Source organism: Pteropus vampyrus, unplaced genomic scaffold, assembly GCF_000151845.1.
Source record: "Pteropus vampyrus isolate Shadow unplaced genomic scaffold, Pvam_2.0 Scaffold18, whole genome shotgun sequence".
Taxonomy (NCBI): domain Eukaryota; kingdom Metazoa; phylum Chordata; class Mammalia; order Chiroptera; family Pteropodidae; genus Pteropus; species Pteropus vampyrus.
The window spans coordinates 697,118-711,967 of NW_011888799.1; the positions used below are offsets into that span (position 1 = coordinate 697,118).

The 14,850-nt window shown below is 49.7% G+C and overlaps 1 protein-coding gene across 4 annotated transcripts; it reads right to left on the reverse strand.

Moving 5' to 3' along the window:
* Positions 1-139: 139 nt before the first annotated feature.
* Positions 140-14,046, reverse strand: MTCH1 (mitochondrial carrier 1). Of its 4 annotated transcripts, none has more exons than XM_011354543.2 (11): positions 13,926-14,046; positions 10,848-10,954; positions 10,372-10,449; positions 9,941-9,998; positions 9,534-9,585; positions 8,009-8,068; positions 5,736-5,829; positions 3,607-3,654; positions 3,339-3,406; positions 3,000-3,075; positions 140-969 (listed from the first exon to the last, which is right to left on the reverse strand). In XM_011354543.2, exons 1-11 carry the CDS (start codon positions 13,993-13,995, stop codon positions 898-900), a joined length of 783 nt encoding a protein of 260 aa, XP_011352845.1. In that variant the 5' UTR covers positions 13,996-14,046; the 3' UTR covers positions 140-897. The 4 variants fall into 4 exon arrangements, with proteins under 4 accessions (XP_011352845.1, XP_023383309.1, XP_023383308.1 ...); XM_023527541.1 differs by having other exon boundaries at positions 5,685-5,829; XM_023527540.1 differs by having other exon boundaries at positions 13,748-13,958.
* Positions 14,047-14,850: the final 804 nt, after the last annotated feature.

Sequence of the window (14,850 nt, forward strand, 5' to 3'; positions counted from 1 at the left end):
CACCAAGTCCTGGCACTTTTTATCCTCAGGCCGGGTTGACCCCAGCACTGTCGCTCTACAGCCTCTTCTGATACAAATACCAAGGACTGAGAAAGGCTCTGCAGATAGTTTTTAAGCTCATAAAAGACTCCCCACAAAATTCCAAATCACCACCAATACATTTATTTGAGGGAAAAAGGGTCAAATCTTATCGGGAACTTTTAAATTGGGTAGGACTAGAGACACTGATCTGCCTAACTTTTGGGTGTTCACAATTGCACAGATCCTGCACATGAGGCGTCACCATTAAACCGATGAGCACTTGATGAGGGGAACACATTCTGAGCAGTCACATGATTTCCCATTCAGAAGGTGCTGCCTTTGTATCAGAAAAGTAGTGTTGAGAAAAATAAAGGCAGAACCTAGCAATAGCTTCCTAGCGTAGGCCTGTACATGATGGTGGCCTCGCGGAAGGGGATCATGCCCTATTTACAAGCAGGAGAGCGAGGCTCCCAGCTGAGCTGCAGGATCAGAGCTGGGGCTGACGTGGGTGTGAGTGGGGGTGGGATCTGACACCAGGAGCCTTTGCCCATCCAATCTGGGTCTCCACAAGCCATTCCCTGGCACCCTACACAAGGCAAACTCAGCAAATCTGCGAAGTAAGGAGATTTTTGCCCCAGTTCCCCCAGCCCACCCTACCTTCCTCAGGTCTAACAGGTGACCAATCTACTGGGTGTAGCCTCACCCCCACCCAGCCCTCACTCTGGACAGAAACATGGCAAACATGGACACCGAAGCCCGGCTGGGCTGGAGCACATCTAGGTGTTGCTGGGTTTGAGCTGTCTTACAAGTGCCCAGGATGATCAGGCCTCATCCACAGTGGCCAGGCTTAGACAGCGTGTTTTTAGGTGATTCAGGTTACTCCAGGGCAAAGCATGATCCTGATGACACCCGGCGGAAAAGGAGGCTGGAGCCGCGGAAGAGCTGGCCCTGGATTGAAAGGAACAGTCAGGTCAGTGAAAGGGGAGGCCATATTTCACATCCTGCCCCAGAGCAAGGCCAGCATAAGGCAAAGAAAGGTCCAGCAGCTCAAAGAGCCCACGGCCAGGGTAGAGGGCCTAAGCTTGAATTTCTGAAGGGCAAGGTCAACATCTACCTTGTGTTAAAGTGGTTCGCCTTCGCCATAGGGTGTCCAGCGTTGATGGGGCTACTGGGTAGGCAACCCCCATAGAGCAGAGTACTGCTGAGTACTGCCCTCTGGCTTTAGAGCCCAAGTGGTCCAGGCCTCCTCCAACACCCACGGGACATGATGCACATAGAACTGACTGCAGCTGTTAGGAAGAACTGCACCTGTCTTCTTGTCTCCCTGCTTCCCTCCTATCTGTCCTCCTCGCAACTTGAGGCCAGTCAGTGCACTGGCTCCTCCCCAGGCCACTGGCCCCGTTTTAATTCTAGGGAAACCAAGGCCAAGAAAAGGCAAGGATCTTCCCTGGACTGGGCACTGGGATCCTTGAGCTCTAGTCAGTGGGAGGGTGTTTGGGCATAGAACACAAAACCCTAAGGATGGCTCCCTCGCCAGGTTCCCCATGTGGCCCGGCTCAACCCTCAGGCTCTCCTGGGCACTGGAATATCCTGCACGAGGACGGGTCGGACAGAAATTGGTTTCAACCCCAAGGCTGCATTTCTAGCCATGTTATTTGAAGTGTAAGAAGTTTTTGGACTTCACCACCTCCCCATGGCTCCCTCACACTTGTTCTAAGAGTCTTTAAGAGTTGAAGAAAAGGAGACCTGTCTCATGTAAATTTTTAAGTAAACTCAGATCTAACTACTTCGCATCCTTTCTAAAATAAAGTGAAAAATTAATTTAAATGCCTTAAATGTGTCAAACCTAGACACATCAAAGTCAAACTGCTGGAAATTAAAGATAAAGAAACAAATTTAAAGCAGCCTGGGAAGCATGACACATTCAATTTAGGGAATAAAAATAGCAATGATGGCTGACACATGTCAGAAACAATGTAAGCCAAAGGTAATTGAATTACATCTTTAAAATGCTGAAAGAAAAAAAGTCAACCTAAAATTCTATTTCCAGATGTGTATTATCATCCCTAGAACAACCACTAAAAAATATAATACAAAAAGATACAGCCCAAAAAACCAGAATGCCTTCGGTCCTGAGAAAGGCTCAACAATTTCCTCCTGGACTAACTCTTCTGCAGAGGACATCATTCAAACAGGCAGCTACCTTCTATCACTGAAGAATGAAGAGAGGGAGGCAAATTTTGGTGTGAAGTACACACTCAAAGAAGGGAAGTTCTATAGAGTAATTACCCACTTTTGAAACTTATAGACTGGGGGTAGGTGTTGTTGGTACACACTGTACCCTGAAGATCTGGTAGAATAATCACAGCCTTTCTGGCCCAGGGAATGAGAGTACTGACACAGGGCAACTGCGGTCACTAGAGAGAAAAGGGTAGTCTTAGAAAAGAAAAAGCCAGCAAGGGAATCCCCATATTCTTTGTCTGTATCTGTGGCTGAACCCTGTATGCAAAACCAACTCAAGCTGCTCACTTAAAGAAAAAAGACACCAACCGAGAACAGACTTGTTGCCCAACGGACAGAGTTTACAATTTACATCTAACCGTGTTAACTGTTTAAACAAAAAAAGTATCACTCATTGGAGACAACAGCAGAATCCAGAGTTTCCATAACATTTATATTTTCCAGAATATAAAATTCTGCAACATACAAGGAAAAATGAGAATGACACTCATTCCCTTAGTAAAAGAAAATTAACTGAAACCACCCCTTCCAGATTAAAACAAACAAACAAACAAACAAACAAACAAACAAAACCTACCTTAAACCAAGAGTTTACATTCTCTTTATCCTCCTTACTCACAACACTGGATTCCATGACAATCCCTCATCTTTCTGTGCGATGAAGGGCCCAGAAAACCTCTCTATCTGCTCGAAGTGGTAAGAATGGGAGACACCTCCTCCCTTAGGAGCCTGCTTACCTGCACACTCAAGTACTTCCAGCAGTGGATCCAGGATTTGAACACTGGGGAGTAAGGGGGAAGCCCAGCCTGCAGCCTGCCGAGGAAGGAGAGCATGTTAGACCCAGAGAACGTGGGAGATGATCAGCCAAGGAAAAGGAGACCCACCCACATCCCGCTATCCATATCCCAAACCACAGAGGCATCCCAAAGGGGTGTGGTGAATCCCAGAGGAAGCCAGGGCACCTGGCAGGTTGAACCTACACACAGACCAGGCGGGAGGTGGCAGAGGGCTGGATGGGCTCAGCTGGGTCCCCCTGCAGCCTTGGCAGAGTGCCTGGTAGAGGGGTGCACACCTACCCGCAGTTGTTCACAGCCATGAGATCACCCACCAGCAGGAAGGGGTAGGTCAGCATGCTCACTGCAATCTGAAACCCAGAGAGACCTGAGTGTCAGTGACCCCAGCAGCTCAGCACCCCAGCACCCACCCAGGCTCTGGGAGCAGGGACACACTGTGTTAACACCCTATACTCTATACTGAGGCCTGCCTCCAGCTACCACCAGAGCTGGCCTCCTAAGCCCCACCTAGGCCCACTGGGCAGTGGGAAGGGCAGCTGGCTTGACTTACCCCCATCACAAATTTGGTGTAGCTCCGGATGGCCAGGGCCTGGCTGAACTGAAGAGACAGAAACGAAGACCGGTTTGCCACAGGCATCTCAGGATGCAGACTTCAGATATACAAGCCCTTGCCCTGTGCTGCCTGGTCTGCGGCCCCCTTCACTGTACCGCACTGGCTTCACACCCCCACTGCGCACACTATGTTCCCTCTTAGGGCTTCCGTGGTCTTGCAGTCAGAGCCGAGAATATCTGGGAGGCAGAAGTGAGATAACCAGACTGAAGGGACTTCTGTGTCCCAGCTAGAGATGGTGAGGAGAAGTGAAGACCAGGTAAGTGGAATCACTGGCTGCTGGCTTGTGTAACCTCGCCGAGCTGTGAGCTCCAAGGGCTCGGCCTGTGTCTGCCTTCATCAATTCCTGGGGCTTGGTACAGTCAGTGCTCGGTAAGTGCTAACTGAATGAAAAAATACACCTACTCAAACCACCCAGCCACAGAATCCTAGTCCTGTAGCAAAATGGGAGGAGAAACTGTGGGCTTACTGCCACCTCCTCCCTCACACCAAGCTCTTGCCCCCTCCAGACCACAACTCCTGCAGTCTACTTTGCTCAGGAAATAGCCCCTAACTAGGAAAGGGGACTACTTGCCCCTCGGCTTCCTGTGGCATGGCCACACCACCAGATATGGGTGCCTTGCAACCCTGGGTGGTAGTCTGCTCAGCCCTCTGCCTGAGTGGCAGCTTCATCTTAGCCTTCAAAAAGAAAAGCAGTTGAAAAATACTTTCAATTAAACTGCTGACTGCTGCTATTGATGACGTAAGTGCAACAGCCCCTGGTAAAACACCTGCCCACCTAGACTGGAGGAAACCTATCAGCTGTGGGACAGCCCATAGCCCAAAAGACCCCAGCTGTCTCAGCCTTAGTCTCTATGTGCTGGCAGCAAGTCTCCTACCCACGAAGCCCATGAAAAGGAAGGGCAAGGCCATGGCTACTGTGACTACAGACAGGAGCTGGTCTCTACAGAGCCACTTGAATTTGCTTATATTGAAAGGCCAATTAAACTCACCTACCCAAGTCAAATGACCCAGCAGTTTCTGAGTAGAGGCTCTCAGCTGGGGCGGGGCACTCTCACCACACAGACACATGCCCAGACACACAACGCACCCAGAACTGCCCAGACGCAGACACATGTAGACTAGGAGCCCCGCACCCGTGATTCTGGTAGTCAGGTCCCTAACCCCTCACTTATCCTCATGGTGTTAGCAATTCCCGCTGTAACAATGTCTGGCTACTACTAGGAATCCTTTGCCCATCACTGCTCCCCAACTCTCATCTTGGTTCAGGCAGAACCAGTCAACCGATCAGGTCCCCAGAAGCCTTTGTTCAACAAGCGCCTTTTAAAAGGACCCAGACCTCCCTATGCCTGACCCAACTTGCTGAGAAGTCTTGTTGGCCACTGCTGACAAAATAGTGGGGTGCTCCTGGATAGTACACATCCTAGCCAGTTTGAAAAACCTCAAGGGGGAAAGCACCTCCGACCCAGCACAGGAAAAGAACTGTCCCAGCTCTGTCAATGTCCAGACGAGTGCCTCTGAAAAGCTCTTCAATCCCTAGGTCTCAATTTCTCTACCTGTAAACAGGGTGATATACCTGCCCTGTTCCTTTCACCAGGGTGCTGTCAGGCCCAAACGTCATAATGTTCACTAAAGGGTTTTGAAAAGCATTAAACACTAAGCAAAAGTTAAAGGGTTGTACAGTTAGCTGGTCTATTTTCTGATTTCGTGATCCTTAATTGGGTCATTAACTGAAACCCGCCTTGGATAAGCTGAGGTCTGTCTTATTTCTAAAGCTGCCCAGGGACAGGCATTCCATAAATTCCTCCAGGTTACCCATCCTGAATCTCATCTCTTGAGGACAATTCTATCTAGCCAGAGATATAGCTGACCTGGGGACAACCAGAGGTCCTCGTCCCCCGGGGGCCCACTCTAGCCCTTGGGGCCTGGTGCTCAGAATCCCAGAGTCCTCAAGTGTGCCCCAGACCCTGGGCATTAGCAGTACATGGAAAGATGGACAAGTCCTTGTTCCAACCAACCTGGGAACCTGGATTCTGGTCGTTTCCCAGCCCCCCTGGGGTGTCACTCACGCTGTCATCCACCAGGTAGGCATTGATGAAGTGGGCCAGCAGGTTACAGCCCCACAAGAAAACCACATCTCCAAGGAGGTGAGGGATTAAGCCGCTAAAAACACAAGGTGAGCAAAGATGAGCAGGGGAGGGAGGGGAGTATTTCCTGGGAGCTCCACACCCAGGAAGCAGGCAGGGATGTTCCAAGCTGGAAACTTCAGCATATCCTACACGACCCCAGGAGAGGAAGCCTGCAGGGCCACGTGGGCCAACAGCTATCGACACTAGGAAGGCAGTGTTCCTTTCCCCAGGGGGGTGGATGTTATATGCCACATCTGATGCCACAAATTAGTTTATGATTTCACAAGTGGTTTTCTAATCACCAGAAGCCAGGTCTCAAGATGTAAATGTTGCTAAATCGAGGATTTTCAATGCAGATAGGAAAGAATGCCTCCATGTTGATAGTTTTCTCCTGGCCTTGATAGTTTTCTCCTGGCCTCTTTACCTAACCAACTCTCAAAACATTTTGCTCAAGGCATCCGTTGTCTTCACCTCTGGAATGTTTCAATGAAGCCATTCCATGCAAGCTTTCAGAAGGAGGGCTGACGTTTAAAGTGATGGCCTTTGTGATAAACAGCTCTAGAAACAGATATGTAAGTTTCTGCTTAAGATACAGTGCTGAGGACAAAAAGCCAGACAGCTCAGTAGGTCCTCTGTGCTACTTGTGTGTATGTGTTTTTTTTATGTGCTTATCTACTTGTTTAGATATTCAGTGCACTTGAAAAGATCTCCAGCAGAACGGTTATCTCTTGGGATGGAAAGCAGAATTATGATCTTTGAATTTTTAAAAATCTTATTTTAAAATATTTGAAAAGTTCAAAAGAATATATGCAAAACAGCTATGTTACGAAGGATATTAGTAAGATGAATCTTCATGAATGCAATTTCTAACCCTGTTGCTTGTCCTGCACTCAGATTGACTTTCCACACATACCCTTTGGTGCTTTCCGAGTACTGTAACATGTATGTGTATCACCTGTTCCACAAACACGTGAAGATGAGAACCCGATGGTTGAGTAACCCAATGGGAATCCTGTTCACACAGCAGAACTACACAATGAGTGTGAAAAATGCCAGAGGTGGTGGAGTGTTTTAAGGTCTGACGTACCAGTCACGTGGGCAAATATTTATTCAAAAATGTACATGTGTGTGTGCGTGTGTGTAAATCAAGGTTTGTCAACTTTAGCACTTTGGACATTTAGCGCAAAATAATTCTTTGTTGCAGGGGCTGACCTCTGCACTGCAGAATGTTCAGCAGTGTCGCTGGCCTCTACCCTACCCACTAGATAGATATCAGCTATGACAACCAAAAGATGTCTTCAGACAGTATTAATGTCCCTGGGGACAAAAATCACCTAGTGAGAAACACACACACACACACACACACATTCACACACCTACGTGTAGTTGTTTCCTGGTTAAATGAGGGATCATAAGTAAAAACACCTGGGCAACTATGAAAACACGAGTTAAGAGAGCCCCATATTTAGTACACACTGTGTATGTAACAGCATGTACGTCACTGTCTAGGCCTTAAAAAGGCAAAACACATGACCTTTATTAGGCCCAGCTCTGGGGTTTTGTTTGTGGCTTATTCTGTCTGGGCATAATCTTTTTGGTATGTTTTCTTCATAGGTAAAGCAAGGTGTGAGACACTGAAGGCAGGGGGTCTGTGGCCCTTGGGAGATCACGTGCCCTGCTGACGGCTGCTCTGTAGAAACACAGGCCCAGCAGGACCATGTTTTCTGACTTTTCGAGAGAAGCTAGAAATATGGATTGTTATGTGAAATATCCTAAATGTTAGATGTGAAGAACTAATTTGTCAGAAATGCTATGTCAGACATAATCCATCAGCTGGAGCCTGTGAGCTGCCAGTGCTCAACCTTCCGCCCACATCACAGATTTTCAGTCATTTTTCAGCAGTGCAACCAAGGACGATGGAGTGCCCTGGCTTGTCCAGCCCTATGCCCTGGGGCAAATGGGCAGGGCCTGGGGCTGTGGCGGGGTCAGTCTAGTTAGTACTGGACAAACAGTACCATCTCCGTGTGAGCTGTGATCTGGAAAGGACTGGGCAGCTTTGGTCCCGATGATCCGTACATGCTGTGGAGGTGCAGCTACCCGGGCAGGGGCGGAGCCCGTAGTTAGGCCAGCGGCTGCGGCCTGAGAGGTTGACAGTGAGCCTGTTAGTAGAGCCATGCCCCATGGCCAGTTACGAGGGGTATAAACTCACGTACACAAAGAATCCCAGCAGCCCCTCCTCTTTGAAAATCTTCCCAATGGAGCTCAGCACACCGCTGTGAAGAAAGCAAGACAGGGATAGAGGTCACCTGGAAAAGCCCACTCACCCCTCCGCCCCGGCTCAGAGCCATCCAGTCCTGGCCGGGATGGGCAGGGGAGACTCCCTGTTACAGGCAGAACCCAAGTGGAGAAGATTAGAGAGCTCTTGTTTGGGGGTGAGGGGCCATGTACCCAGTTCACAGAGTCTAGGGAAACCCAACCACCACCAGGGAAGGACACTAGCAGTTCACTATCAGTATTTTCTGTGGGTCTGAATTTAGGAATGAATCTTTCAGCCCAGGCTGCTGCAAAGGCAACAGGCCCTTCTCCTGGCCTTAGTGCTTATCTCTGGCTGAACAACCTTGTGACAGAGTGAGAGGAGGAGCGATGGCGAGTGGAGAGGATTACCTTCCCAGAAGGCAGAGAAGAAACACAAGGCCCTGTAGCAGGGGGGCCCTGGAATCAGACCGCCCAGATGCAGCCTGGGAAAAGGCACCTGGCCCTCTGCAGCAGGGAGACTGAGGACAGGCACCCTGGTCACCAAAGCCTGTAAATGACCAGAAGATGGGCTGTGGTGTTTTAGGTGTGAAATGCAAAGGAGGCTCAAGAGCAACCTCTTGACCTGTGGCTAGCAATGCCAAGAAGCCTGTCCCGCAGGAGGCTCTGCAAAGCCTACGTGAGAAAAAGAAAGTGGGAGCCAAAGCCCTGGCGAGTGTTGGTCCCCAGGAACCCAGCCCTTCCAGGCCCCTCTACCTTTCTTCTCAGAACAGTGGCTCAGCCACTCCTGGTCCCATCTACCAACTTGCATTTCTGTCTGAGGGAATGGACCAATTTCCCATTAGTGAACTCAAAAGGAGGCACCATGCCAGCCTAGCTTCCTGGGGCTGTGGCCTCACTGGACAGCTACAGGAAACTGAACCCAGGAAACGAGAATCTTAGAGAGGAAGGGTAAAAGAGGTATGTTCTCCTGTCACATGCCTTCAGGATCCACCTCCTGTCCTAGACTGAGCCTTAGAGGGGCAGGGAGGGCCTAACTGCCATAGGGAAGGGCTGTGTCTTGTAAATAACTAAAAGGATGAGCCCCAAGTGCATAGGGTGGACAGAGGAGGAAATGAGCTGTAAGCCAGGTTTTATGACAGCCGGAGAAATCATTAGGGCATAACTTAAGGGGTCCAGGAGGGAACTCCAGCTCAGTCCTAAATGGCAGAATCAGCCCTGGTGTCAGAACTCCTCATCAAGCTGACTCCAATCCCATTCACCCTCCCTCTGCAGGGCATCCAGGCTGATGCAGGGTGGCCCAGACAAGAGATGCAGAAGAGAAAATGCTCATGGACACAGACCATGGAAGCCACTACCAAGTTCCTCTGAAGCCAGTACATTAGAATTAGGACAGAAAGGGGCAGCGAATGACCCAGCACAGCCTGTCCTGGCAGACTCTGAATGGTGATGGGGCCGCTCCTGCCCGCCCTAAAAATTACCCACCTGTACTTGGCCTCCCGTCCCACAAACTGGACCATGCAGCGCATTGAGATGACTGAGGAAAAAGAAAACATACAGGTGACATTACTCAAATACACACAAAGCTTATGACACCCCAGCTGTGGGCTGCCCACTGCAATGGCCGCTGCACAACATGGCCTGTTGTGCAGGAGGTGAGGAGGGCCTCTACAATTCCCCATCATACCCCATGACTGCGGCATCCCATTTATTCTGCCTGGGAAGAGCCCCATCTCCTTTTGGACAGGACTCCCAGCCAATCTCTCCTCAGTGGAGTTCCAACAAAATACCCCCATCCCACTGCCACTTCCCAGTAATTCTACCGCTGCCCAGCTACAGTCCACGAGGGGTCATCCCACAGCTGAGCTGCAATCTCCAGTGGGGCAGCTCACCATGCAGGGGGTGGGCCAGCATGCGAGACACACACTGCATCATCATCTCGTAGGAGGTCTGCAAGAGAGCAGAGGGGGAACTTGGTCCGGCCTGCCTCTGAAACTGGCACTCCTGGGGAGCTAAGAGCTCTTATGGGGAAAACCCAGGACCCCGCAGACCCCACATGGGGTCAGTCTACCTCGGATGGCCCCATTTCGTTTCCTACCCTTAATTCCCTATACCCAGGAGGGCTGTTGGGTCTCAGGCCAGGCCTCGAGGCAGCTCAAGGCTTTCTGGGATTCAATGCAATGTCCATGATGGGGCTCCTGCTATGTCCTACCCCCCATGCAAGCACGAGGACCCAACTGAGGCTCAGTGATCTGCCCAACTCAGAGGAGAGATATAATGTCTCCCATCCTAGAACCTCTCCCTCTCCAATGCCAATGCCCACCTCTTTCACCACTTTCCTCAGAGAAGTCTTCATGTCATCCTTGTTGGAAACCTGCTCGATCTCATCTGGAGGGAAAACCTGAGACACAAAGAACAAAAGAGGGCCAAAGGCAAAGTACAGCCATGCCTCGTAAATGCCACTTACGGGACAGAGACTGTGGGAACCAGTTCCGACTATTTTCTCTGCAGTGTCCATTAGCTGGGCCCCTAGGTAATCCCCAGGGCTAGGGCTTGGGGAAAAAACTCTGCCTAGTGTCACAGTTGTGGAGAAAGAGGGAGGACTGTGGAGCAGGAGCCCTCCCAATCAAGGAGACTCAGCACTGGGCCACCAGGGTTTGAAGCCTGGCTATGGTGCTGGGGTGGAGGCCCAACCAGCCTGGGAATGGAGAAGCTGGACCAGTGCACATGGCTGCCTCCGGGGTGGTAGAAAGCTCAGGGGAACCTTGGACAACTGCTCTGCCTTTGCCCCGGGCTCACCTTCTTCATGCTGCCCCGGGTCACGGTGGAGAGGGCATTCGACATCAGTCGGGGGCTCAGGCCTCGGAACAACCCTATCTTCCCATCCACTTGCACAATGTACTTGGCTATAAGAAAGCAGACGTGGCAATATCATGCCCAGCCCAGACACACCCACTCCTGGGTCACAGTCACACCCGACCAGATGCAGCCTGTCCTTCAGTAAATGCTGCTTTCCGTCATGGAAGGGAGCATCCATCCAGGACCGCAGAAGCAATCAGGCTCCACTCCCAAACATCCTCTGTAGCCTCTATTCCTTTATGTGAAAACCTTCTAAACATATTTTTTCACAAACAAGTTCACACATTTTCTTTTAGCTTTGAAAAATCTATCTGGCAAACTCAGCAACTTAAGTGCTGCAACTCAGAAACCAATTCTGTTGCTCATAAAAAAATGTTTTTCTCGGGGGGAAAGGAAGTGTGCCCACAGGCAATGATGAAATTTGCAACCTAAGGGAGGAAAAAAGAAAAAGAGTTCTCAGAAGAAAGGCTCAAGAGTGTCCCCTGAGCGTGCCACAGAGAAGGCATTCCCACCCTATCACCGTGCTTTGCCCAGGATCCCACTTGGCATCTGTTGGCATTTATTAATCAAGGTGGAGGGGTAGGGAACACAAGTAGAGAAGTAACTAAAATAGAGGCGCTGATGAACTATTTTATAGAAAAAACTTAAGCAATCAGGGAACTAGACCCTACCTGTGAGTCCGTGTTTTTTCATTGGAATCTCTAAAAGGATCGCTTTTTAAATGTGTTGTTAAACTATGTTAAAAAAGGCGATGTATTTTTTTAAAGCTGCATACTTGGAAGATAGCAGAACATTCTCTCAATGTGCTCCCCCTTTCAAATCCATAACTTTAGCTCTCTAGCGCCACAAAGTGGCAGGAACCAGCATATTAGGCCTTTGTCTCTGCAACATGTCTGCCACCCCAGCAATTCAATGTCACTGCTAGCACCGGCTTTCACTGGGCCTCAGAACACCTGTTACCTGAATATTTGGTTTCCTGAGATGAGGTAGGGCTGGAAAGAGACGAGTAGGAGGGGAGAGGACATTGGGAGATGTGGCAAGGCGCCCTGCTTCACAGAGTGAACAGGTTGAAGGAAGGTTTAATTCGGGTGAAGGGAGCTCCAGTCAGCAAGAGAGAGTAGGACAGGATAAAGCCTGAGTATAATCTCAGGTGAGACATTTAACCTCTTTCTATCCGATTTGTTCACCAGTAAAAAGGAGTAAGGACCCCCTACTTCTCTCCATGTCAGAGATGAACTGTGAACAAGTCAGGAGAGCAGAAAAACATGCAGAAATGCCCAAAGGGCCCATAGCTGACCACAGGCTCCTCCATTCCAGGGGTTCTCTGCAGTCCCCGGAAGACTCTCCAAGTTCTTTCCACTACACCAAAGAATGTCAAGATAGCTGTGGCGCTTTTTACCATGACAGGGAAGAGTAGATGCTGTCCAGACGGTCTCTGGATGTCCAGACAGCCAGGCCCCCTCCCCGACAGGAGAGGCAGTATGGTGTCTTCAAACACCCAACGGGCTGAAATAACATTTATACAAACAGGAGTGGGAGGGAGAACCTCAGAACTCTGCTTATCTTTGCAAGAGGCTGTCAAATGAGAGTCAGTCGAGACCCCTCTTCCAGAGTCCTTTCAGGAATGACTGTGTGACATGAATAGAGCTGATCTGGCTGGAGCATGCATAGCTGTAAACAAAGAAACCACCAGGGAGGAGCAGGCAGCCACCAGCCCCGCTCCCACGGATCCAGTGTTAATTTTGTATATCGGCCTCACTGTACTTGGTAGGGAGCACCTCCCTAATTCTGTGATTTCCCCCTCCCCGACACTGACAATCCTTAAATAAAAACAAATACAAACACGTTTCTCCTTAAAATGACATGTTCTTCCTGGCCCTAGACCATACTCAACAACACAGTGGCAGAACTGGAAGCGAAACATGACACTGGTTTCTGGCAACAGTGTGTAAAGTGAATAAAAGGTGACAGGAGGCGAAGCCCCAAGTTATTCAGCAGAAAGAATAATATTCAGAGGACATTCTGTTCTGAACTGACCAAAGAGATAAGAGCAGAGGTAGGATTAGCCTGGCTGTGAAAATAAAGAACAAGGGCACATTTAAAGAGTCTCCATCACAGTCATTCTATGAGGGTGTGGGCTGGGAGAGGGATAGCAACGAGAGACTTGAAAAGGCCTTGAGCGGCTAGTGCCTCTGGGCCAGGGAATGGGCAGTAGAGGCAGCCAGGTGGGCTTCACTGGCATCAGGTAAGTCCTACTGTGCTGAGCTTCTTGGTGGAGAGACCTTATGAAAGGCATAGCTGCTTGTAGGCGGGGAGGGTGTGTATGTGTGTGCACGTGCACATGTGCACTTATACAAAGGGCCAGGCATGAAGACTGATGCTACTTTGCAGACTAGAAATGCAGAGCCAGGGCAGGTAAGTGGCCTGCCTGATCTCACATAGCTGGTTAGGTAGGTCACACCAGACATGAAGCCACGACTCATCATGCACGCAGGTCTATATCCAGTAGGTGGAGGTGACAGAGTGAGTGGGTACCATGTCTGGGGAACACGAGAGAAAGAGAACGAAGGAAGAAGGAAAGGAACCGAGGCGGCCCCAACAGGCTTCTTGCTGGAGTAGCTGGAAAGCAGATAAGCTAGTAACTGGGCCAGACTGCTCAAAAGGCAAAAGGATCCCCCCCCCCACACACACATTCCAAGAACAACCTGGGGTGGCAGGGATGACAGAGACCAGTGTCCTGGACTAGCCCCTCCCTCAGGCACCTGTCCGCCCCTCCTGCTGCCTGGGTTGATGGCTGGCAAGTGTAAGCAGAGGAGCTGCACCAAAGCCGTATTGCTCACCTGCTCCCACTGCAACACCCTGCTGTCTCTGGCCACACTCTGCGATCCTCTCTTCCATGCCAGCTCTGACTCTGGGTGCCATGCTGCCCAGCATGTTCCCCAGGGCCAGTGGGGTCTGCTCCCTCTTTGACGCTTCTTTTTTGTCAGTGTGGGCTTTCTGCCTCAGAAGCACACTCACCATAGGTGAAGAAGCTCGGCAGATAGAGGACCTTCCTTCCGAGCACGTTGGTCCCAATTGTGGGGGGCATCGGCTCATGACCCACCTTCAGAATCAACAAATACAAAAGGAAGGTCAGATATTACTGCTGATTCAGTCTTAGGGCTTCTCATATATCCCAGTCTCTAACTCTTCTCCCACAAATCCTAATGCTGTTCCTGTTGATGTTTTCCTCATTGAGACATACCAGAAATTTCATCGGTGTCTACAACCATCAGCATCACGGAATCTCTCAATGAACAGAAATGTCTAGTCTCAGATACCACCCCTACCACAATCGAGTCACCTCCATCCCCCAATACTCTTACTTCGAATTCCAGATATTACCAGGGTAAAACCCTCCCTATTTTATATATATTTTGAACCTCATGCTCAACTCAGAATAAACCTCAGTTAATTCTCATCTCTAGGTTAAAAACTTCAGTCCTGTCTCAATCAAATGTGGTAACACCAAAACACAGAAAGCCAAAATCTCAGTCCCAAACCTCAGACAGCTCATCTCCATGTAACCCATTCCAAAGTTCACCACACAACTCCAATTTCTGACCTCACCCTCTGAAGATGCCAACAAATCGGTCCCTTTCACTCCCAGATAGAGCAAACTGTAACTTCAAATCCAAGTTGCTCCTCAAACAATTCCTCAACTGTGTTCTGATCTTGATCATCCAAATCTCTGTGACAGAATGTCCTCTCATTTTTGTGGGGCTATCGTTATTCTTGTTATATAGATGCTGGTTATAACTAAGTTACCTGTTAAACTCTTGGGTGAGTGAATGACCAAGCCACACATACCCCTGTGAGGAGGTGGGGTCTCGCCTGAGGGGTGAGGTCATGTGTTATTCATGAGGAGAGAGGCTCTCTCTCCCACCACGCAGGAGGCAGTGTA